This window comes from Alexandromys fortis, unplaced genomic scaffold (genome assembly GCF_014885135.2).
Source record: "Alexandromys fortis isolate MF-2015 unplaced genomic scaffold, M_Fortis_MF-2015_v1.1 scaffold_292, whole genome shotgun sequence".
NCBI lineage: Eukaryota > Metazoa > Chordata > Mammalia > Rodentia > Cricetidae > Alexandromys > Alexandromys fortis.
The window spans coordinates 50204-74371 of NW_026068162.1; the positions used below are offsets into that span (position 1 = coordinate 50204).

The window sequence follows — 24168 nt, forward strand, 5'->3', positions numbered from 1 at the left end:
CACATACTTATAAATCCAACACTTGGGAAGTCAAGCAGGAGAATCACTGCTGAATTATAGGCCAGCCTGCACTACATACTGAGTTCAAGGCTAACCTGAATCACAAACTGAAAACAAGGCCAGTCTGGGCTACAGGGTAAAAATGTATCTCAAACAAGGTGATAAGTTCTACCAAGATAAGGCTTATAGATGTAATAATATCTGTGAACTTTTTAGGAGGACATGTAGTGGCATTTCATTTGTATTTTAATAAACAAAAGCTTGCCTAATGATCAGAAAAGTAAGACAGCCACACAGGCAGCAATGACACACACCTTTAATCCCAGTAACCACAATGACACACACCTTTACTTCTAGTAGCCACACTAACTTTCCATAGAAACCAGGCAATAGTGGTACACGCCTTTATCTCAGAACTAGAGAGGAATAAAAACGGGAAGAGACAGCTCTCAGTCTTAGTCTCATTCTGGGATTCCTGGAGGCAGGATCGCCATTTCCGACCGAGATAGAGGTAAGAGCTAGTGGCTGGCTGTTTTGCTTTTCTCACCTTCAGGTTGAAGTCCAATTTTTTGTCTCTGAACTTTTATTAATCATGCCTCAAGTGTGTAACAAAAGCACATAAAAGACACATTGTATGAAAATTTAAATGGGAATTTGTCTGTATTCTGTTGTATCCTCCTCCTTAAAAGTGATTCAAAGCTGAACTGTGATGACACACACCTTTAATCCCGGCACTCAGGAGACAGATGCAGTGGATCTCTGTGAGTTCAAGACCAGCCTGGTGCACAGAGCTAGTTCTAGTACAGCCAGGGCTATGCAGAGAAACCCTGTCCAGAAAGAGAAAGAGAAAGAGAAAGGGAGGGGGGAGGGGAGAGGGAGGAGAAGGGGAGAGGGAGGGAGGGAGAGAAAGAGAGAGAGAGGAAGAGAGAAGGGAAGGAAGGAAAAAAAGTGATTAAAAAACCCAGCTCCAAATGGTGAAGCAGTAACGGTAGAACATTCAGTGAGCATACAGGAGGTCTTGGATTCAATTGTAGGCAGCAAAAACAAAGATCAGCTGTCACTCAAAGGAAAGAGATTCGAATGGTAGCTCATACTTGGAAAGACTTAAAAATTTGTGAACCTTCAGAGATAAGAGAAATCTTTACAGCAAGGAAAGGTTAAGAGTTATTCAAACAAAGGGAACCACTAGAAAATGCAACTGATATAGAAAAGTCTAATAAAACTTGTTATACATCAGTAATGAAATCACAAAATACAAAGAGTTAAAATGTCAGAGGTTGAGTTCTGAGAGGGTAAGAATGGGATGTTGCCTGTAGGATGTGGCAGATAAAGTATCTAGATTTTGTTCTCAAACAACAGTCAATGAAGAGTTGTATTTATTAAAAATATATATGATTACATTTATGTTTTTCACATATAATGAGCTTCTGTGTGAGAAAAAGTTAGATTGGGCCATTGTTGGCTACTAAGACTGCAGAAAACAGACTATTGAAAGAATGTGGCAAGGACTTAGATGACGAGATAGATGAGTTTGGTAATACTTGGTAGGCAAATTCTTAGAATTCTGTGACAGGTTATTGGGAATAAAGATCAAAACAGAGCTAAGAACAAAACTCAGGCACTAGGTAGGGAAGTTTACCAGGTGATGGCACCACTAAGTGTCAGTTTGAACAAAGAAGTGTCTCTTCTCTTCTTTATATACCTCAAAAAATGCCAATAGATGTTTGCCCTATAGAAGACCATTAAAATAGCCATTTTTCTTAAAGGGAGCTTGGCGATCCTAAAGAAAACTTTTACAACAGAAACCAGTTCTTTTCTTTTTTGTCATTTGAGCTCTGTACATTATTATACATTTTCTAATTTTACATTATAAAATATAGCTGTCATATAGACAAGTATACTAGCTTCTAGACACAACAGGAATGAGGAAATAGTTAGCAGTCTCTCATACAGCAAGCAGTGACCTCAACTTCCTAGTAGTGACACCCTTGCATAATCTTCTCTACTCATGAGTAGGAATTAACGTTTTGAACCAGTTCTAAGAATAACTAGTGGCAGAACTTTTAGCTTAGGTTATAAAAGGTCTGTGGCTTCTATTTTGGTTGTTGTAGCTCATTCTATGTCTTAGCTGTCTCCTTATTCAGGAATCTATCCATGTAAAAGTATGTGGGGCCATGATTCAATGCTTCTTGTGAGAACACGCAGTGGAATCCTCTTCCAGTGAGGCTTGAGATGACTGAAGACACAACTGACTGACCTCTTAGTCATCGTTATGCTAAAAACAGCAATCTGTAATCATTTTTCACAGCTACTTCCACATTCCTGATTACCTAAAACCATCAGATAATAAAAGTTTGTCCTGACTAAACATAGTGGCACATACCTGTGATTCTTTTTTTTTTTTTTTTTTTTTTTTTTTTCGAGACAGGGTTTCTCTGTGGCTTTGGAGCCTGTCCTGGCACTAGCTCTGTAGACCAGGCTGGTCTCGAACTCACAGAGATCTGCCTGCCTCTGCCTCCCGAGTGCTGGGATTAAAGGCGTGCGCCACCGTCGCCCGGCTTGTGATTCTAATATACAGAAGGTATAAGTAAAATGATCATGAGTTTGGTGCCAATTTCAGCTCCATAGAACATCTAAGACATCCTGGGCTGCATGGTAAAAGCCTGTCTTTAAATGAATCAGTAAATAAAACAAATGTGTGTAGGTTCTTAATGTGTGTAGTCCATTATATCTTGGACTAAGTTGCTATACAGAAATAGCTAACTACTACATTTGGCTTTCTAGCAGAAATATCAAAATGAGTCAAATGTTTGATTAACAGTGATCATAAACTATTTTGTTTATTTAAGTGTTAAAGCAGTACCTTAACAGAACCTGATTTTGTGGAGAAATAACAATATAAACATGAATGTGATTACCAGCTAACACAGTGGAGATATTAGTACTTCTGGGCTGTTCTCCATGGCTATATAATTAAAAAGCTTTAAGACTGAATGAAGATAGGACAGGAAGATTAGATAGTCATTTCTGAATGGATGGATATAACAGAAATCAAGAAGATATTTTAACAAAGAAATGGAAACAATTCCTTTTGAAGAGAGATCTCTGTAACATTCCTATTTTCAAAGTCTATGTTCAAAAGGAAATGGGGTATGTCAATTATCTGGTAAATCTGACTCCAAAATTCCCTTCAGTATGTCTCTTACAGAGTGAAAATAGCATGATTCAGAGGCTAGAGACTGATTTGACAATTGTTAAGAATCTAACACTTAAACTTGGGCCTATCTTGTAGTACTCAGGGCTAAATTCAGGGGCTCACATATGTTAGGTCAGTATTCTGCGCTATATCCACACTGGCAGCCATCTCTGGATCTTAGGTCACAAGAGCTAGAGGTTCTCTTGGCCTCTCATGTCCAAAAAATTCACCCAGTTATGTCTCCTCATCTTTAAGGGATATGGTTACTGCTATCAGGTAGTGAATGATTTTCTTCTGCTTGAGATGGGACGTTCATAACCGATATTCTCTTCCTTGGGTATATAAGGCAGGAACCCACTCAAGGGAGAGATAAGAGGAATCAAAATACCAGGCAGGCATGTGAGTGTTTGGGACCTCATGCTATGGGTGTTTTGGATTTCCAGAGAGAGATATGTCTTTTAAGCTCAGGGCAATTGCAAGTCAGAGCCCTAAGGCCTGGCTGGTTTTGTCAATCTGGCAATTCAGTGTCAGAGCAAAGGACATCCCCAGCACCTGTGGAAAGAATTGAGAAAATGTGAGGTCTTCAAAAGAGAAAACATTTCTCCCACAGATACTAGGACTGGTAACACAGAAAAGCAAGATTTCTATCACCCTGTGACCACTCTCCGGCATCACTCCCTTCTAAGGATTTTCTCTCTTTATGATTAAGAACAGCATTAGGAAGAAAATGGGAGCAATTGCAATATGATGGAAAAGTGGAAGGTCTTGGAAACATTTTTATCTTCTGAAGAAGTCACAGATGCTTAATGTATAGCCAGTTGTCTTTATTGAACAGTCTAAGAAAAATAAGTCAACTCTGTCCAAGTCTTAGGTTTCTTTTGCTTCCAAGCAGAGAAAAGGTCATTTAATCTTTAGCACTTAAGTAGGTCTTAAATAAAGTATAATATGCTCAATATTTTGGTAGAAAATAGTTTTATAAATATCACACAAGAAAAAAAAAAACAAAATTTCCCATTCACTTGTCAAACCAAGTACAAGCAGAAAGGGAAAATAATTATAATTTCCATCATTACTTCCTTCTTAACATAAAAGGTCAATTTTTCAAAGTAACTATTTTATCATAATCTTTTCCAGACCAGCTAAGTGAGCGACTAATGTGGAAATCTGCTTAGCACTCCTAATTTGTCTGTGACTCATTTGTATCTCTAAGGGACACATTAATTTGATATATATTCTTATACCCATTTTTCTGTATATTTCAAGTTGAGTTGATAGTTTGCTCCTTGAATAGAGAAACTCATGAATAACATGACATTTATTGCCTCGTTTTTCTTCCCTGGTACTGTTCTAAGACTGTGTGTTTTAACTCATTTAATCCTTGTGGGGATCCCAGGATGAAGCTCTTACCTGTATCACACATACACAGATGGTAATGATTCCAATATATAAGAAATTGGAGTGAAACCACTGTTTTGCTTTATTGTAGCAACCCTAGGGGAAAAATTATAGGCATGAATGGTATCATCCAATATGTCAACTTTATCAGGAAGGTTATCTGGGATGGCAGTTTGGATTTATTTAATATAGAGACTGACATCAGATGTTGCAGTTTTATTTCCCTTTCATATTTAAAGAGACAGACATAGAAAACATTAAGTCAGAGGCCTTCCTACTGATATTATCAGTATACTTGCACTTAACACAGAAGACTTGGCTCTTAACAGAGTTAAACTGGCTCCCAAGAAGTAAGTAAAAAATACATGTCCTTATTTTCTTTGGACACTAAGAGCTGATCTAAAAAATAACATATGGGATTATAGGTGTTGTGATCTTTGGATCAAGGTATATCTCAATATTTGCTTCAGGAATCAGCATCATATCCTCATAAAATTCCAGAGCTGGCCGTCCTGTGTGTTTATTTTTTTCCCTTGGACCTGAATATTTCTATAGATTTCCAAACTCAGAAAAAGGTAATATGTGGTCAAGACAAGGTCTTAGGGATTGGATTTACTGGAAGATGACTCTGTTTTCCTCTAGATGAAGAGAGCCCAAAAATAAGAGGAAAGGTGGTTTCTAAAAACTCGTTTTCCAAAACTCTCATTCCTCCACATGCTTTTAACTCAGCTCACAAAGGGAATGGATCTGCCTTCTCCAAGGAGACGGCAGCTTGTTACCTAACAAGCTTTTCTACCCTAATCATGTAAATTATACTTTAAACATGAGAAGAACTATCTTTTGTTGAATAATTGTCTAGAAACATCTCTGGACAAGTTTTACACAAACTACCACACACACACACACACACACAGAGAGAGAGAGAGAGAGAGAGAGAGAGAGAGAGAGAGAGAGAGAGAGAGAACAGTACAACAAAAGATTCTTCATTGTGTCTCTTAACTGGATTAACTTACTCCTAGATTTTCGAGGCTTCTACAGTTACTGAGTTACTGGGTGTTGTTTCCCTGCTCCTTTTTGTTGTTGTTGTTTCAAATTCCCTGTTTCTAGGTGGAAGGTTTAGATCCTTTGGAACAATTTCTAATGGAATTAATTTTGAACAAAAGAGCCAGTAACAGGAACATTGCTAACAAAATTACCTGAACGTCTGCACCTGTTGGGCACGAAGATGGTGGACCACCAGTCCAATCACTTGTGCTATTTACACCACAGCAATGCAGCTGAAAGACAAGTCCCCGAAACATGATGATTAGAAAATTAGCAAAAACCAACACAAACAATGAACCCTAAACTTTATACAAAAGGTATGCTTGTCATTCAAATTTGACTCCAGAAGAAAAAAAAAAATCAGAATGGGTCTACTGCTGCAGCCTCTTTGGAACTAAATGTTCCAAGACTATTATATCATTTTATTCATAAAAGACATCTTCACAGAATACAAAGGGCATGTTTGGCTTATATATTTATCTATTGAGTACTTTCTTCCCGGGAGGCCTTATAACACAGAACTAAGGCTAAACCACATTGATTCTTGAGATTACTGAAAATGGTATATTTAGATACCTGCTTAGATAAGAAAAAAGGAATGTTAGTTTTACATATAGGAGAAATTTATGATCCAGCTATACTATTCTTAGACATACACCCAAGGAACTCTGTTATCCTACTAAAGGGACACTTGTTTATACACCTTTATTGCTATTCTATTTGCAGTAGCCATTCTAAATGTCCATCAATTGATGAACGGATATTGAAAATGTAGTACATTTATACAATGAAATATTATTCATATCTTAAGAAAAACTAAATTTAGAAAATTTCTGGTAAATGGACAAAGGTGGAAACAATCATCCTGAGTACAATAGCCTAGACTCAGAAACATAAATTTCATGTTTTTTCTCTTATATGTGGATGCTAACTTTGAATGTTTAGATTATTTGTTTAAACTGGAGTATAGCTAGATGCCAGGAAACTGGTAAAAGGGTATGGGGATGCTCTCAAGATAGAGGAGTTAGGTAGAATTCTGTCATATAAAGGAGATAAATGGAATGGGAATAGTTAAGTGAGTCGGGGGATAGGAGGTCAGGGTAAGGGATAGAATACTAGGAGGGGTAACTAACACTAAAGAGATCTGGAAAAAAGACATATGGAAACTTTTGCAGCAGTATGTTTCCATATATATATGTACATATATATAATTAATATAAACAAATTTAAGTGAAGTTATCTATAATTAAACAATAATGCCCCTACTAGACCCCAGACTAACAAATAAACCTTTGTTGGAGCTGCTGGCCATCAGGGTTCTATAGACCCTTACATATTACAAGCTGCTGCCAATACCTCCAGTTACACTCCAGAACTTGGTATAAGACCCTATTGATGAAACTACAACATATGTGAGTCACAGAACATGGAGAGATCAAGCTGGATTGATTTGGAAGTTTGATACGTAATGGCTAGATTTCATAGTGTTGGGCGGTTCTGTATGTGCTACCAGAGGAGAAACGTGGTCATAAATCTTACAGACTTGTGATCCTGAGAGTTGTAATAATGATCAGCCTAGCAAGATACTGCTACTAGCACTGTCGTGACCCAGATGCCATGGGAGTAACCAACAACTTTTTGCTTGGATTTAAGGCATCTTACGTAAGATGGGACACATACTTGACACCATTTCGAGGGCCAAGAATCTGTGACTGGATAGGCTATAGGCCTTTGGGGAGAACCTACTAGAATGGTTTTGCTAAAATGGACAAAATATCAAATCAGTTTCTAATGACTTATTACTATACCCATAGATGAGTGCATCACTTAGCCATCATCAGGGAAGTTTCTTTCTTTAGTAGATTTAGTAATTATCACAGAGACCCACAGTTGGTCGATGTGTAGAAAATGGGGTACTCAGCCCTAAGCTGACATCTATATTACACCATCTCCTCCCAGGATTGAGGGATCTGTGTGGAAGAATGGGCAGAAAGTTGTAAGAGCTAGAGGCAGTGGAGACTAATCCACTATAAGGGAAGAGCATTTTCTGGGCACAACAGGGCTAGAGGCATTGAAGACTAATCCGCTATAAGGAAACAGTATTTCCTGGTCACAACAGGGCAGTTTCGCATAGGAACTCACAGTAATTGTGACAGCATTCACAAAAATAGAACAAACATAAAGGGTAGAATGGCCAGGAAGTTCCGTCCCTAGTTGAAGAGTTATTGGCAACTGATTACTTCTGAAAGGATAAGCAGTTTTTAAGGATATAAGGTATAATATCTGGTAGGTGAACTTCACTCCGATGGGATGACCTCACTCAAAAGTATATAGGTATCACTAACTGAACTGAGTGGGTTTATAAATAAAATGAGGATACATACTTGAGTAAGCAGAGAAGTGGGAGCAGATCTGGGAAGAGTTGAGGGGTAGATATGATCAGAATATATTGTATGAAATTCTCAATTAATAAAAAATGTTATTTTAAAAGAAGAGAAAAAGGAGAGAGTGAGACTTCATCAAGACTCTAGATTCACAATCCTTCTGGGAAACAGATTTCCTGCCATCAAAATACCTGTCAGATACCGAAAATGGTAAAATCTATAGGACAAGTAACCTAATTTTTGTTCACATACCCATATTATAAAGAACACTGTTATAGAGTAAAAGAAATTTTGAGACATTTCATTTAAATGCAACATTTGGACCTTCTTATATCTTGATTAGTTCAAATCAGTTGAAATTTTTTTGAGAAACTTAGAATAATTAGAATGAAGACTGTAGTTTGCATATAAATATATATACTATATTTGAGGATTCATTTATTAATTTATATATGTGTATGTTCACTATACCCATGCAGAGACATGTAGAAGCAGGAAAGGGCTTCAGAGCCTTTGGATTTGGAGTTCCAGGAGGTTGTGAGTCACTGGATTGGTGCTCTAACAAAACCCAGATCTTCTAGCAAAGCAATAAGTGCTTTTAACCACTGAGCCAGACCCTTTAGTAATATTGGGTGAGATGATATCAGGTTCAGTATTTCATTTTCTTTAGAATTTTCTAGCAAAATGTTTGGTGATTGAATGAGGTGGCAGTGACAATGTTGTTATGAAGCTGGTGACATGTATCAAGAGATTTACTCTTCTTGTTTTGTTTTTACTTTGTTATGTGTCTGAACATTAAAAGGGACTTCAAATCTGAAATGAAACAAATGAATAGTTTGAAAGATAGAGGTTGTAATTTTTCCAAGTCCTCCCCTTTATTTTATGTTGTAATTTCCTATGTTATTATCGTCTATTCCATATTAATCCGTCATGGGTGATGATGGTACTCTTGCGACGTGTATCACGCCCGTACAAGGCTTGCTAGGGCATGTTTGACCCTCGGCATTCTAAGGAAAGAATGGAAAGTTGATGTATGTTTGTGGGTAAGGAGAAGCATGAGGAACGTGACACTAGAGGGCTAAGTAATAAAATGTAATAATTTTGGTGACTGGGGAATAAAAATAAATAAACTAATCCAATATGATTTATTTGGGTCTTCTTTTCATCCTGTTAGGGATAATGTGATGATCTTATGTGAATAGATAAAGAATGAAATAGAATGCAGAAAAATTTGAGCCAGTTGGATTAATCCCTATAGTTCTCTGCCTACGAGAGCACAGACAATACTTTGGACTTTAGAACTGATGATCTTTGCGTCTGAAACATTAGGAAAGAGATGCTGGTTTCTGGGAACCAAACATTGGAATTCAGCTTAACTCATCTGAGCAGGATTCTTTATGTACTTACCTGTGATTGGATGAAGTCCCAGGCTGCCATGGTGCTGTTGTCAGTGTGATAATGTTGAATGCTGTCATTCAGGCCCTCAGCCACTAAGTTGCTCAGCTGTGATAAATCATGTTTATTCAGAGAAGACATAGTAAAAACAAGATGTATTTAAGAAATAAGAGATTTCTAGTGGACCAAATAATATATAACCCCACCCAAGGAGCCAGAACTAGGGAAGTGAGATAAGGGAGGCTATATGTTAAAACAAGCTGAAGGCTATATGGCTTTGAAGCAAGATATATATAATGGATGGACTTTTATCCTTCCATAACTATAGTTACAAAGGAAGGATGGTACAAACAAAGCCAAGGTCAAACCTTACTGAGAAGACTACCAACTCCATAGAGACAAGTAGACAGGAGGAAGCCAAGAAGACAAGCTTGTTGCATGTTCTCTTGTTATCTTTCAAGGAATCATTCAAATACAATCTTCATGACATTTTTTTCTCACCTCAACTGCAATTAACTCTTATTCTCCTACTTCATTTGTATGATTAACTACTAATGTGGTTTTACTAACTTCTCCACCATATATTCCCCATCTTAGTAATAAGAGAGCAAGCCATGTTCTTCACAACTTACCTTTTGCTCATACACAAAGAGCAGGATGGCTAAGGCCACCTCAGCAAGGAGAATAATCATCAGCAGAACAAAGAACTGTGACAAAGCAGAGACATGATCAGAACATTGATCCCCACTTCTGATCTACCTCCCTCTGCTATGGGAGAAAACAGGTCTACACATGTAGGCATATGTGCGTGCGCGCGCGCGCGCGCACACACACACACACACACACACACACACACACACACACACACACACAATCATGCATGGGAACTGCTCCTGTCTCCCCAGGGCTTTATAAGCTCTCTCTTGTTTTATGAACAATATGTGTTCTTTTCCTACAGCTGGACTCTAGAGGGCAGATTAGCTACCCTCTAACTTTATTCTAACATTGTTGAGTCAATGTTTTAGCATCAGCCTAGTGAAACAGTTGTACAAAAAGCCAGGACGTTAAAGCATGAGTTTGGGTCCTGGTCCCATATATCAGATCAAGTCTAGCTCAAGAGAAAAGGTGGATGATGGTGAAGGCTGGGAGGGAATCTGAACAGAGAGGAAGAAGGAGCCTAATCATAGTTCTTTTTTTTTTAGTATTTTTTTTTATTGAGAAAAAGGAAAAAAAAGTTTCCACCTCCTCCCAGCCTCCCATTTCCCTCCCCCTCCTCCCACTTTCCCCTCCCCCCACTTCTCTCCCCCTCCCTCTCTAGTCCAAAGAGCTAATCATAGTTCTAAGTCAAATTTTTGTCTCCAAATTTAGAATTGTGATCCCTGTATGACATTTATACAAAAACTTGAACAATTACAATTGTTCTTCACCTTTTAAAAAATTTAAACAACTATTTTGACTGCTTAAATAATTTGTCCTGTCTCTGATACTTCCTATCATTTTCTGTCTGACTGAGAACTGTTTGATAATACTTATTATCATCATCATCATCATCATCATCATTATTGTTGTTGATCTTGGCTCTAGTTTAAGTGTTGATCTATAAAAGAAGATTGATCACATGACATAAAGGATAACTGGATTGCAAACATATCAACCTCTTTCCTTAGTACACTAGAAAAATTGTATCTTTTCTACTCCAATGCCAATAGGTAAAATCTAAGCCTGACAATACTCCTCAGGCTGATTATTTGACAGGGAACTGCTACAAATCTCTCTTCTATTTCTTGTAGTCAAGCTCCTTACCTAAATTGTGAAACTCCTACTATGAAGGCTACTTTGTGCATGAGTTAAGGAAGAATTCTACATCGTTGGGGAGGGTCACTATGTTCAGAAGAACCTACTCATTATTTTTTTATCAGTTAATTACTATGTGTTAAAATCTGAAGTATATTCTCGCAGAAAGATAATAACTAATTTCAATCAGGCACCAAGGAAAAATATTATGCTGTGAAAAGACATGACAGTGAAAAGGACCATTATTGACAGTGTAACATGGTTACCAGAGATAACAGTAATATCTTATTCTACATAGCCTTGGGATCCCAGTCAGAAACAAACTAATATTGGTATATAATATTTTGGCTGATAAGAGATGCTATGGTGGTTAACTTTAATTATCAAATTGACAACCTAGAATCAAATGGAAATTACTCAATAAATTTAGAAATTGTCTAGGTTAGGTTGATCTGTGGGAATGTCTGTGAGGGACTATTATGACTGTTAATTGAAATGGGAAGACCAACCCTGACTGTTGATAGAATTATTTCATGGGCTGAACCCTGAACTGTGCAAGTGTAAAGAACGTTACCAGAGACTGTTCTCTATTGTCTCTTGTGATGTGGGATGTCCTTTTGTATATGTGTTGCTTTTGTTGGTTAATGAATGAAGCTATTTTGGCCAGTAGCTTAGCAGAGCCAAGCCAGGAGGGAAATCTGAACAGAGATAAAGAGAATAGGTGGAGTCAAAGGAAACACAGTGTAGCTGCAGAACGAAAAAGATGCCAGAACCTAACCAATAAGCCACAGCCTCATGGCAATACACAGATTAATAGAAATGGGTTATTTAACAGGAAAGGATAGCTAGGAATACACAATTGACCAAATAATGTTGTAAGTAATATAGTTTATATGTGATATTTGGGTCTGGGCAGATGGGAAAAGAAAACATAGTCTCTGTTTACACTCTTGACTGTAGATGTAATTTTTAAGTTCCTGCTTAAATTGATATATTTCCTGTATGTATAAGATTTGTTTATAAGATCAAACAAATACCTTTTACTTCTAAATTTCTTTTTTATCACATCAACAGAAAGGAAATAAAATCATAACCTGGTACCAAGGAAGGGTTGATCTTATATCTGTTGCTGTAATGAACCTGATGATGTTACTTTTTTGAAGAATAAAGGTGTTGAATATTGATTTGGAAAATCTCATTGAGTGATGTGGGTAAAGCTTAATGGGCTATTCTTGTGGGGTGTTGAGAAGAGGATTACTAGAGTAAAACTAATGGTGGAGGTCCAGATCATAGATTTAGTCAATAACTGGGCTAGGGAATATTCATGTGACATTTTAGCTAAGAATCTATGTGTGATGATCATGCTGGAGCTGAACAAAGCAATGATTTATCAGAGATTGCCACCATTGAAATAAGTCCTCCTGTGCTTCCCTGAGATGATACAATGGGGACTTTTAGTGTGATATTTCGCCCAGTAATCTATTTGTACTGTTCATCTTGGGACTGAAAAATCAGCTACACTTGTCAAAGAGATAAGTACCACTAAAGTGAGATCCTTGTGTTCCATTGGGACAATTGAGATTGTCTGCTTAGAGTCATCATGCAGAAACTGATACAGATTTGGCCCAAAGGGACATCTTGAGCTTGCAGCAGAATCTGAAATGTAACAACCATCCATGTGGTACTGAAGGCATAATGGTCACAGGTAGCAACTGAGTGTTGGAATTTTGTGGCAAGTTTGGATCTTCTGCAGAGAAGCCACTAGTGAATGTGATACCTCATTTACAATGGAGACCCCAGAACACTGAAAATGTTCTATACATAGGACATCCACAAAGGAGACCTACACCTGTAGAGTGGAACTGGTCTACTACCAAGACAAAGCCTGTATGTGCTACAGGCAACATAAGAAGGGGGGAGGGCTACCCAGGTTGTTTGGAGCCCAGAATACAAGACCAATCTGCTAGACATTGGAGTTAGAAGATTTTGTCTATAAACTGCTTTTATTATTTCTTTTGCTTTCTGAAATTATAATATAATTACATCATTTCCCCCTTTAATTTCCTACCTCCAAACTCTACCATATACCTCTCTTTGTCTTTTCAAACACATATCATTTTTTGATTAATTATTGGTATATTCCTAAATAAAATCTGCAGCTGGTTTTGTTATGTTGTTTTGTTTTGGAATGGTTGCTTTTGATGCCCTGTTTCTTTTTCAGAATAACAATGTTTTACAAGTGTAACTTCTTATTTTACAGGTGGTCAGATTTCAAAGATCTTGGATCTTGAAGTCTTGGAAATTTTGAAAGGCTTTAGGAGATTTCTGGAATTGGACTATATTTCATATCCTGGTATTAACATGACACATATGGGACAAGGGAAAGAAAGTTATGGTTCAAAGTGATGTGTGTATATATGAAATTGACAAGCAATGGTCTGTGTCAGCTAGTTTTTATTGTAAACTTGGCACAACCTAGAATCAAGAGGGAAAGGAACTTTAATTGAGGAATTATCTAGGTCAGTCTGGCCAGTGGAGATGTCTTCCGGGGTTGCTTTTATGTTGAGTGTTATGGGAGGGCTCAACTCATTGTGGGTATATTATTCTATAATCTGTCATCTGAGTTGTAAAAGAATGAAGAAAAGCAGTAAGTAAGCAAAAATTCTGTGCTTATTACCTCTTTGCTTTTCTTTTTCCAAAACAAGGCTTCTTTGTGTAGCCCTGACTATCCTGGAACTTGCTCTGTAGACTAGGCTGGCCTCAAACTCAGAGATCCCTCTGCCTCTGCCTCCCGAGTGCTGGGACTAAAGGCATGCACCACCACTACCTTCTTATCCCTCTCAGTTCTTTAATTATATATCATCTATATATCATCCAAAAGTAATCTACCATGAAGCATATCATCCTGGACTTGAGCCATCATCTATCCCAACTTAGAATATCGCAGGACTCACCGACATAAGCAGGCACTTGTTTTCCTTGATTGAGCCCATGCAGCCCAAGAAGGCAACCACCATGATAATGGAGCCCACGATGACGAGTACATTGCCCAGTGTCAGGAAGGGAAGGTTACGGAAGAGCACTCCATAGGTGTTTTGGACCAGGAGGTAGATACCAAAACCCAAAATGCAGCAGCCACAGACCTGAAAGGAAGAATTCCATAGCATTCTAAGGTGAATGTAATTCTTTGTTTTTCATTGTTTCTATTGAGTTATATGTTTTTCTCCACACCCCTCCTCTCCTCCCCCTCCCCTTCTACCCTCTCTCATGATCCCCACACTCCCTATTTACTCAGGAGATCTTGTCTTTTTCTACTTCCCATGTAGATTAGATCCATGTATGTCTCTCTTAAGGTCCTCTTTGCTGTCTAGGTTCTCTGGGATTGTGAACTGTAAGCTGGTTTTTCTTTGCTTTATATCTAAAAGTCACTTATAAATGAGTACATATGATATTTGTCTTTCTGGGTCTGGGTTACCTCACTCGACATGATGTTTTCTATATCCATCCATTTACCCACCATTTTCAAGATGTCATTATTTTTTCTGCTGTGTAGTACTCCATTGTATAAATGTACCACATCTTTATCCATTCTTTTATCGAGGTTGTTTCCAGGTTCTATGGCAAATAATGTTGCTATGAACATAGTTGAGCACATGTCCTTGTGGTATTATACCCAAAAGTGGTATTGCTGGGTGTATAACTAATTTTCTGAAAAATCACCATACTGAAATCCAAAGCAGCTGTACCAGTTTGCACTCCCAGCAGCAATGCAGAAGTGTTCCATTTACCCCATGTCCTCTCCAGGATAAGCTGTCATCAATGTTTTTGATCTTGGTCATGCTTACAGGTATAAGATGGAATCTCAGCATTGTTTTGATTTGCATTTCTCTGATGGTTAAGGATGTTGAGCATTTCCTTAAGTGTCTTTCAGACATTTTAGATTCACCTGTTGAGAGTTCTCTGTTTAGCTCTGTATTCTATTTTTTATTGGATTATTTGTTCTTTTGATGACCAATTTCTTGAGTTCTTTGTATATTTTGGAGATCAACTCTTTGTCTGATGTGGAATTGGTAAAGATCTTTTCCCATTTAGTAGGTTGCCATTTTGATTTGTTGAGCATGTCCTTTGCTTTACAGAAGCTTCTTAGTCACTTTCAGGAGGTCCCATTTATTAATTGTTTCTCTCAGTGTATGTGCGACTGGGGTTCTTAAGTATCTCCTAATTTCTATTATCATATCCTTGAGGGGAGGGGGGTTGGGCTCTCTCGAGACTTGCCTCTTTACTCAGTTTTCCCACTATCATATAGAAAAGAAATAACAGCTTCTGCATATGAAGTAACACTTGCATTTTTTACAACACATATTCAGATGCCAAGGAAATGTCAGACCTATGAGTGACCTAATACTTTTACTACATATATGTACATAAATATATATACACTTATATATAGAATAAAGAATATATGTATATATATTCTTCAGATGATCTATCTCTTGTTTGCTCAGTTGTCCATTCATGGCCTTTTCTTTGAAGAGTATGACAATGTAAAGAAGATACTCTGTTTGAGGAAAGTTACCTTGATAGGAGACTACTAGAGTAACCACATTTATAAGAATAGTCTCATAAAGACATGAGTACAGATTAATCTTGCATATGAAATGCAGCTGCTGAATTCAGTACAGTGAAACCTCCTTGGACATCTCTTTTTTCACGTTAAATTACTAACGTGGACATATGTGTCTGAACTTAACAGTTTTATTAATTCAAATTAATTATACAAAATGTTTCATTTTTCTATTTCTGTACATCAAATATATAGTGCACTTTGATCATATTCACCACTCTATTAATCTTTAAGTGATTTTTCTTTTCCATTTTCCTCCTCCTCACTCCTAATAGTCCCCTTTTAGTTAAATGTCTTTATTTTCTTGACTTTCACATAAGAAGGAGAAGAAGCAATCCTTTTCTATATGGTGCTGACTTACTTCACTCAGAATAACCTCAAATTTCATCTATTTTTCTTCATAATTCCATCCTCCTTTATGTCTAAGAAAAACTCTACTATATACATATACCACCTACTCTTTATTCTCTGCTGATGAATATCTAATCTGCATCAACAATTTAGCTGTTGTGAATGATCCTGTGAAAAGCATGGGGTTCAAATATCTTTCTAATAAGGTGATTATTTTTTCTTTCAGAGACAAAATGACTAGTGAAATTGCTAGGTTATCTGGAATTCCAAAACTTGAAAAAAAAAAGAGAATAAAAAGTACAAGTGACAAATGAACAATGGAAATAAGCAGTTTTGAAAAAAATGAAGTATAAATGGCCAATAAGAATATGGAATTTGGCAATGACTTTTCTGTTTCTATATTGTGAAATACGTTAAGGAGTATAGGTATTAGCTCTTCTTGGAAGTTCTGGTAGAATTCTGCGTTGAACCCATCTGGTCCTGGGCTTTTTTTGGAAGGGAGATTTTTGATAACAGTTTCTAGTTCTTCGAGACTAACAGGTCTATTTAGATCATTCACCTGGTCTTGGTATATGGTACTTATCTAAAAAAATGTCCATTTCTTTTGCATTTTCCAGTTTTGTGGCATACAGGCTTTTATAGTAAGATCTAATGATTCTCTGAATTTCCTCTGTGTCTGTGGTTATGATGTACTCACTCATATTTGGTTTCTAGCCATAAATAAAGGACATTGAGCCTATAATTCGGGTTCTTAGAGAAGCTAAATAAGAAGGAGAACCCAAAGAAAATCATACAGGCTTCCTCCTGAATATTAACCTTCATCAGGCGAGGAAAGGAGACAGAGACAGAGACCCACAATGGAGCACCGGACTGAAATCTCAAGGTCCAAATCAGAAGCAGAAGGAGAGAGAGCACAAGCAAGGAACTCAAGACCGCGAGGGGTGCACCCATACACTGAGACAAGGGGGATGTTCTATCGGGAACTCACCAAGGCCAGCTGGCCTGGGTCTGAAAAAGCCCGGGTTAAAACCGGTCTCGCTGAACATAGTGGACAATGAGGACTACTGAGACCTCAAGAACAATGGCAATGGGTTTTTGATCCTACTGTACCTATTGGTTTCGTGGGAGCCTAGGCAGTTTCGTGGATGCTCACCTTACTAGACCTGGATGGAGGTGGGTGGACCTTGGACTTCCCACAGGGCAGGGAACCCTGAATGCTCTTTGGGCTGACGAGGGAGGCGGACTTGATTGGGGGAGGGGGAGGGAAAGGGGAGGCGGCAGTGGGGAAGAGACAGAAATCTTTAATAAATAAATAAATAAAAGTTAAAAAAAAGAATATGGAAAAATGTTCAAGATCTTCAGCTATCAAAGCTATATAGAGATCCCATTTCATTCTGTCGAATAACTATCAAAGATAATTATCAACAACAAATGCTGACCAGGATGACAGAAAAAAGGAACCGATTTACACTATTGATGAGAATAAAAATTAGCCTAGATACTGCAGCATTCATCTCTGAGGTTCTTTCTAAAAACCAGAACTTCCATATTATTTCTCTGTCAATACTCTTCCATGTGGTCAGGGAGTAGGAGAGTGTAGAATTTAACACCGAAATTATAGTCCATTTCTCATTTATAAATGCCAGCTATTTGCAATATTATCCTAAAGCCCCCAGAGAGAGTTGGCAGCTCCATTATTGACTGCACTGATACCTTTCAGTTGTGTTATTGTTGTTGTTTTTGTTTTGTTTTTTGAGATAGGGTTTCTCTGTAACTTTGGTGCCTCTTCTGGAGCTAACTCTTGTAGACCAGGCTGGCCTTGAACTCACAGAGATCCACCTGCCTCTGCCTCCCCGAGTGCTGGGATTATAGGTGTGGGCCACCACCGCCTGGCACCTTTCAGTTTTGTAGGCTTATTGTGACAAAATGGCAGGAAGGAAGGAAATTATTGTTTCTTTATATTTACATGATATGTTCCAGATAGTCTCAAGGTGTGCACAGTTCACATTCTATACTACATTCTTTAGCTGAAAAGAAAGGACAGGTTAACTGGGATGGAGGGGTTTTATTTCAGATATATTCAAAGGAGACGCTTACCCAAAAGAGCAAGTTAAAGATAAACAGGACATATTTCAGCAATTTCAGGCTGCTCATGCCCATTCTGGGAGAGTATGACCTAAAAAGCAGAAAGAATAAGAAAGGAATATTTTAGAGGATTTGGCATTGTAAAGTAGCACAACAGACTCCAAAATGTAGGTGTTTAGAGTCAAAGGATTGTCACCACCATATTGTATTTGAGCTATTTATTTCTCCTTTGGAAATTCTCCCTAAATCTCTGCTTTCAACTTTAAAAATTGAAGCCCATGTTGAACAAGCATCATCTTGAACACTGAATGTTACTCCAACTCAGTAAGCAATGTTTGATGTTGCAGTACACCTCATGACTGAATGATAGAGCTATTCTAACAACAAAGTGAGTCTTAGTGGCACAGACTAAGCCAATGCTTTTGGTCCTGTGTGATATTAGTGACTAATGTCTGACTGCTCAAGAAAAAGAAAGCCAGGGACTTGGTCAGTCAGTTCCTTAACTCTCTTTAGATTAATTACTAACTAAATTTGCTGTTGTTGTTTATTTATTTATTTTTGTGACCATGTTTTAATTACAACATTTTCCCTCCCCTTCTTTCCTCCAAATATCTCATATACCCCTCCCGATCTCCTTCAAATTCATGGCCTCTTTTTTCGTCAGTTGTTATTGAATGGTCTATAAACCTCTCCAGATGAAAATAGAAGGTGATATACATATGCCTTATTTGTCCTCTTATGCACAATTATCTAAGATATTTCTGTTCTAGATATGGCCATGGCTAAGTATTAGACACCTTCCAATAGATGCTGATCTTATAGCAAAAATAAAACACACAAATGCATAATGAGATGTTAAAAGGGTCTACAATATGAGCATAGTCTTTTAAGTGAGGCTATCATTTGTTTCAGCAAGGATACCACTGTGTAGATATATATGATGTATTACATGGTAAGTATATGCATATATGTGTGTGTAGACAGTTCTGTCACTATGTATGTCCTTAGGGAGGTACACACACAGGGGGTGAAGAGGGAGACAAATGGGATGGACAGTGAGAAAGTGGAAGGGATAGAGAAAGAGGGGAGAGAAGGAAAGAGGGGAGGGAAGGGACAGAGAGAAAATTATGTCTAGACAATGCCCATCTAGGTAAACCAGGGTTATCTCTCATTTCAAGACATGAATATGATGGCAAATGCCTGTAATCCCAGTGCTGGGGAGCCTTAGACAGGAGGATTACAAATTTGAGGTCATCCTAATATAATACTTGCTATATATATGCAAATTAGCCTACTAAAGCTAAAGCTGAAAAGCTTGAGATAAAAATACACTGGGACATATTATTAGTGGATATTATATAAGGAAAAATTGGTGAACTTTAAGGTAGTAAAAAAATCATAAAAGGACATATAATAAAAATTTAAATGATAGAGCACCTCTAAATAAAGTAAAACTGAATATCATAATTTGTATGTAATGGAAGTACCCAAGTAAAGAGAGAAAAATACTTGAAAAATTAAAATCTTTAATAAATTCTGAAGAAGGTTAAAATAATTTATTCACATGACAAAGAAGATCAATGAAATCCAAAAATAAGAAATTTATACTCTGTAGTAAAATTTAAATAAAGTACACAATCAATGTTATAAACAAAATCTTAAAATAGCCAAAGGAAACAAGATATGTTTGGCACAAAATAGTTAATATGAAGATAAGATTTATAAGAAAACAGTCAGTCCAAGAAAGACTAAAGTAATGCATTTAAAATACTAAAATACACCCCAGAAAAATCACATCAGGATTTTATAATCAGTAAAAAAAAAATTGGAAAAAAGAGAAAAAGCAAAGAATATAATATACATATGAGATTTGTTCATGATATTAAAAAGACACAACTATAACATGTACAAAAGCTAAGGGAATTTCTTATCAGCAAATCCACACTACAAGAAGCATTTAGGGAAATCCTCTAGGCGAATTGTTAGACCATAGGCAAGACCAGCGTTACTGCACAGATAAGTAGACCATGTAGTCTTGCTAGTTGTGATTTGAATCTTAAATGACCCCTAAAGGATCATGTGTTAAATGAAGACTTGGTCCCCAGTTGATAATGCTATTTATAAAGGTGATAAATTCGCGTGTGATCAAAAGGTGATAAATTCTTTAGGAACTGCAGCCTGTTTGAAAGATTTAGGCTACTGGGGCACGCCATTACAGGGTGTGTCTTTCTATATCTCTCCTTCTATCTACCCCTGTCTCTCTTCTTTCTTCACGTCCCTCTTTCTTTCTCAACCATATGACAAGAACACTTTTGTTCTGCTCTGTGCTCTCACCACAGTGTTTGAACCTCAGAACACACCCAAACTAATGGCACCAGTGATCACACATTGCATCCTTTGAAATTGTGATTAAAAGACTATTTTTCCTCTTTTAAGTTGATTTCCTAAGGATTTTTGTCACAATAATGAAAAGTAAACTTCACATTATTTAAATATCTAATAAACACTGGACTGTGAAAAACAGTATTATATGAGGTTAAAATATATATAAGAAAAGAAGTTTGTAATAACAATAACATTGAGTCTGGAAAGGAAAAAAACTGAAAATTCTTGTATTGGATGTGGAGTATCATTAACTCACAGCTACTGTGGTTACATGCATTGGTAACATACATGTATTGGTGCCCTAAATAAAATTGCAGCATGAGTTTGGGACAGCTCACAAAGTTTAGGAGCTGCTGGCACTTTCTGAATGCTGGGAAATAGAAAGTCAGAGATTTTTGGAAGTATGGCCAGTTGCCAGTGATCTAGTAGACACCCCACACAAGTGAACCCATGAGCAGCACTGACTAAACTCAGGTTTATAAAAAAAAAAAAAAAAATAAGGACACAAAATCACAAAATTGGGAGGAAAATGTTTTGGAGTGTTTGGGGATGGTTAGGGAGAGACAGTGGAAGTGGGTATGGCCAAAATACATTGTATACATTCACAAAACTTCCAGAGAATACACAGAAATAATATTTTTTTTAAATGACAACAATCATTTATTGGTTTATTTCATCTCTACTAACACATCGGTCATCCACCATTTAAATACCTGACTTCATTAGAAACCATTTGAACACTTCTTTCTTCCTCCGGCCATAAAAATACAGTAATTTGCTTTAAAAAAAAAAACAAAAACAAAACAAAACAAAAGAACTGAACAAGCATCCTGGTTCTGCCTACTTTCCTAATGCTTCTGAGACAGACGTTTACAGCAAGTCAGCAGGCTGAAGCCGGAAAGCCAGTCTTCTACTTGAAAGTGCTGCCCTCTGGATCTCTTCTCTACACCCTTCTTCTTCATGGCCTAAAGTATGTACAGCTGAAACCACCAACTTCCAACTACCACCTAGTGTTCATTCTCTCCGCTGTTAAAGTAAACACAACTTACCTCTAACATATTCAGAAAAATACTTAAGCCTCAAGGTCCCCAATAATTTGGAGCACTGAACTAGATTCACCCTGACACTTCTGACAGAAGTAACGCATTACTCAATGAGAGGTATCCACACCCTGCTGTTAGAACCTACGCATACACAACACTGAGAGCCAGTCACTGTTCACGCGGTTTACTCTTCAGGCCGTCCTTCGCCATTAGTCAGCTCTAACTAGGCCAGAGTCCAGCAGGAAAGTGCATGGTGCACCAGATCCACCATCTCTTAGGTTGCTACTGTTTTCTCTTCTTTACTGAAAGGTTGTACTGAGCCAGGCTTTACCCATGACAGGCCAGCAACATGAACACTTTTATTGTGCTGTTCGTCAGGCTTCTTCTGAGTGAGCATCTTCTCTCTGGCCTCATCGTGTACAGAAGGGTTCCATGGAGAAAAGCTAATTGCGTAGGGGTCTTCTATTTTGGGCTGGTCAAACAAACGAGCAGTGCACACTTTAACACTGTCGACCACTTTACTTTTAAAAAGCTGAATGTCTTTTTCATACAGTACTGCAGCCTCTGGGTTCAGGGGACTTGTGGTGTCGATCTTGTAGAAGACTCTCCGTGCGTACATTAAGACCTGCCAGATGTGATTATGGTTCCGCCTCCACTTTGCAAATGCTCTCTTCACGTCCAGTTCACCTGCGGTGGAATCAGCTAGCGGATGAAAGACGGGAATATCGAACAGCAGGCGTGGACAGTCGCCATCTGGATAGTTATCAGGAATATACACGGTAAACTTGAACACGCCATCCTGATACAGTCCGTGTCGTATGAATATTACTCCAAACCACACTAATGCAGAGCGATACGATGGCTGTACATAGACACCTGGTAGCTTCTGCTTCACCACCAATGTAAATTCTGCAAGAAGCGAGTACTCCAGGTAGAAGGGCCCATAAGAGGCATGGGTGCCATTTGCTGACCGCGCTGCTGGGGCTGGAGATGCAGGCTTCGTTATGGGCAGGGCGCTTTTGGGAACAGACGGCAGCTGCTTTTTCGGTGCAGTCCGTGGAGGACTGGTTTTCACGTCCCCTGCTGGTGTCGTCTCTTCAGCTTCAGCTCGTTTGCGCTCAGAGTTTGCAGACATGCTCCACAAAGGGTTCATAACGTGTACTCCAAACAAAGAACTTCAGTGCTGTGTCATCAAACTCTTCTGTCCTCAGCGTTCACGCTGGACGCCCTCGATGCGGAGCTCAGGCGGCCGAGCGCCACCGCGGCCCGACAGCATCTCCGGCCGCAGCGCAGGCCGGCCCCTGCCACTCCTCTCCCGCAGCGCCCCGCCCCCCAGAAATAATATTTTAAATAAATAATTATAAATTGAGGGTTCGGTTGGGGAGGGAGAAGGGAAGTAACAAGAGGAAGGGATGGGATGAGGGACAAAGTTGGCACATGCTATAATCCCAACACTTGCTTGCAAACTTAACCGTCAAGGACAGAGGTGGGAGGATCGACACGTGTTCCAGGTCAACCCAGGGTACATGATTAAAGCTTGTTACAAAAAAAATAATTACAAGTATTTTTGGAGTGGGATAGCAGGTTTGGGGGCATATGCCAATGAGTTGACTATTCATTGCTGCCCTATTTACAATAGGTAAACCTTCCTTTCCCTTCTAACCTTCCTCTTCCCTCTTGTTGCTTTGTCTCAAACCCCAATTCAAGTTATCCCCTACTGATCAAAGGGTTGCTCCTTCTGGGGCAACAAGTAGACTGAAGGCAGATCCACACCTCTCCTACTGCTCCTGAGATCCAATCCCTCAGCTCATTACCAGCTCTGTAACTGGAAGCCTGATATGATCTTCCTTTCTTCTCTGAACCCATTACCAACAGATCAAAAAGACTTTCTCCCTCAACCTTCCTTTCCTCAACTCATCCCAGTATTATAGCCTCAAACACGAGTAGGTATTCACTATAAATGCACCAGCTAAACAGGCCAGGAGAACAGGCAATACATAACCAGAGAGGAAATAGAAGCCAAGGAACAAAGTATCTACCCAACAAAGACAAATCTAGAAATCAGCACCTAAACCTATACTCATTCCCAACTCAGATGCCTAGATGCCAGAATAAAAACACAATCAATGCCTTTACTAGAGCCCAGCTATGCAAACACAGCAGGACTTAAATATTTCAACATAACTTAAACACAAGAAAAAGAGAGACTGCAAAACAGCTTTTATGAATATGATAAAGTTCCTTAAGGAGAAGATAAAGAAATCCCTTAGAGAAAGGAAATCTATATATTGACTTTTTAAAATCAATAATCTATTGTGCAATCAGAATTAGAGTTCATGGGTTTAAAAACAAATAACTATTAAGACTAATTTAGCTTTGTGGGTGGTGTTTTCATGCAAATGAGCAAGGGTGGGCTCCTTGTTCTGTAGTTCTGAGTTTGGTTTTAATACTCTGTACTGCCTGTGTACACAG

General features: G+C 38.1%; 2 protein-coding genes across 3 annotated transcripts in view; both read right to left on the bottom strand.

The window, feature by feature from the left end:
* Nucleotides 1-218: 218 nt before the first annotated feature.
* The window catches only part of Cd53 (CD53 molecule), a 32269-nt gene continuing 8319 nt past the window's right edge, over nt 219-24168 (bottom strand). The window contains exons 2-8 of one of the 2 annotated variants that reach the window (XM_050127818.1): nt 18281-18359; nt 14163-14351; nt 10047-10121; nt 9427-9522; nt 5788-5868; nt 4604-4687; nt 219-3748 (exon numbers count right to left, since the gene is read on the bottom strand). In XM_050127818.1, coding sequence (XP_049983775.1) covers nt 3677-3748; nt 4604-4687; nt 5788-5868; nt 9427-9522; nt 10047-10121; nt 14163-14351; nt 18281-18343 — 660 coding nt within the window. In that variant the 5' untranslated portion in view covers nt 18344-18359 and the 3' untranslated portion in view covers nt 219-3676. The remainder of the gene's footprint in view (nt 3749-4603; nt 4688-5787; nt 5869-9426; nt 9523-10046; nt 10122-14162; nt 14352-18280; nt 18360-24168) is intronic. The other variant, XM_050127819.1, reaches the window with a different exon arrangement.
* On the bottom strand, nt 21290-23030 carry LOC126491885 (AKT-interacting protein-like). The gene has a single exon (XM_050127817.1). It carries the CDS (start codon nt 22847-22849, stop codon nt 21971-21973), a length of 879 nt encoding a protein of 292 aa, XP_049983774.1. The 5' UTR covers nt 22850-23030; the 3' UTR covers nt 21290-21970.

Coding starts and splice junctions, on each gene's coding strand:
- LOC126491885 (XM_050127817.1), bottom strand. CDS start 22,849: ATGAACCCTTTGTGGAGCATGTCTGCAAACTCTGAGCGCAAACGAGCT.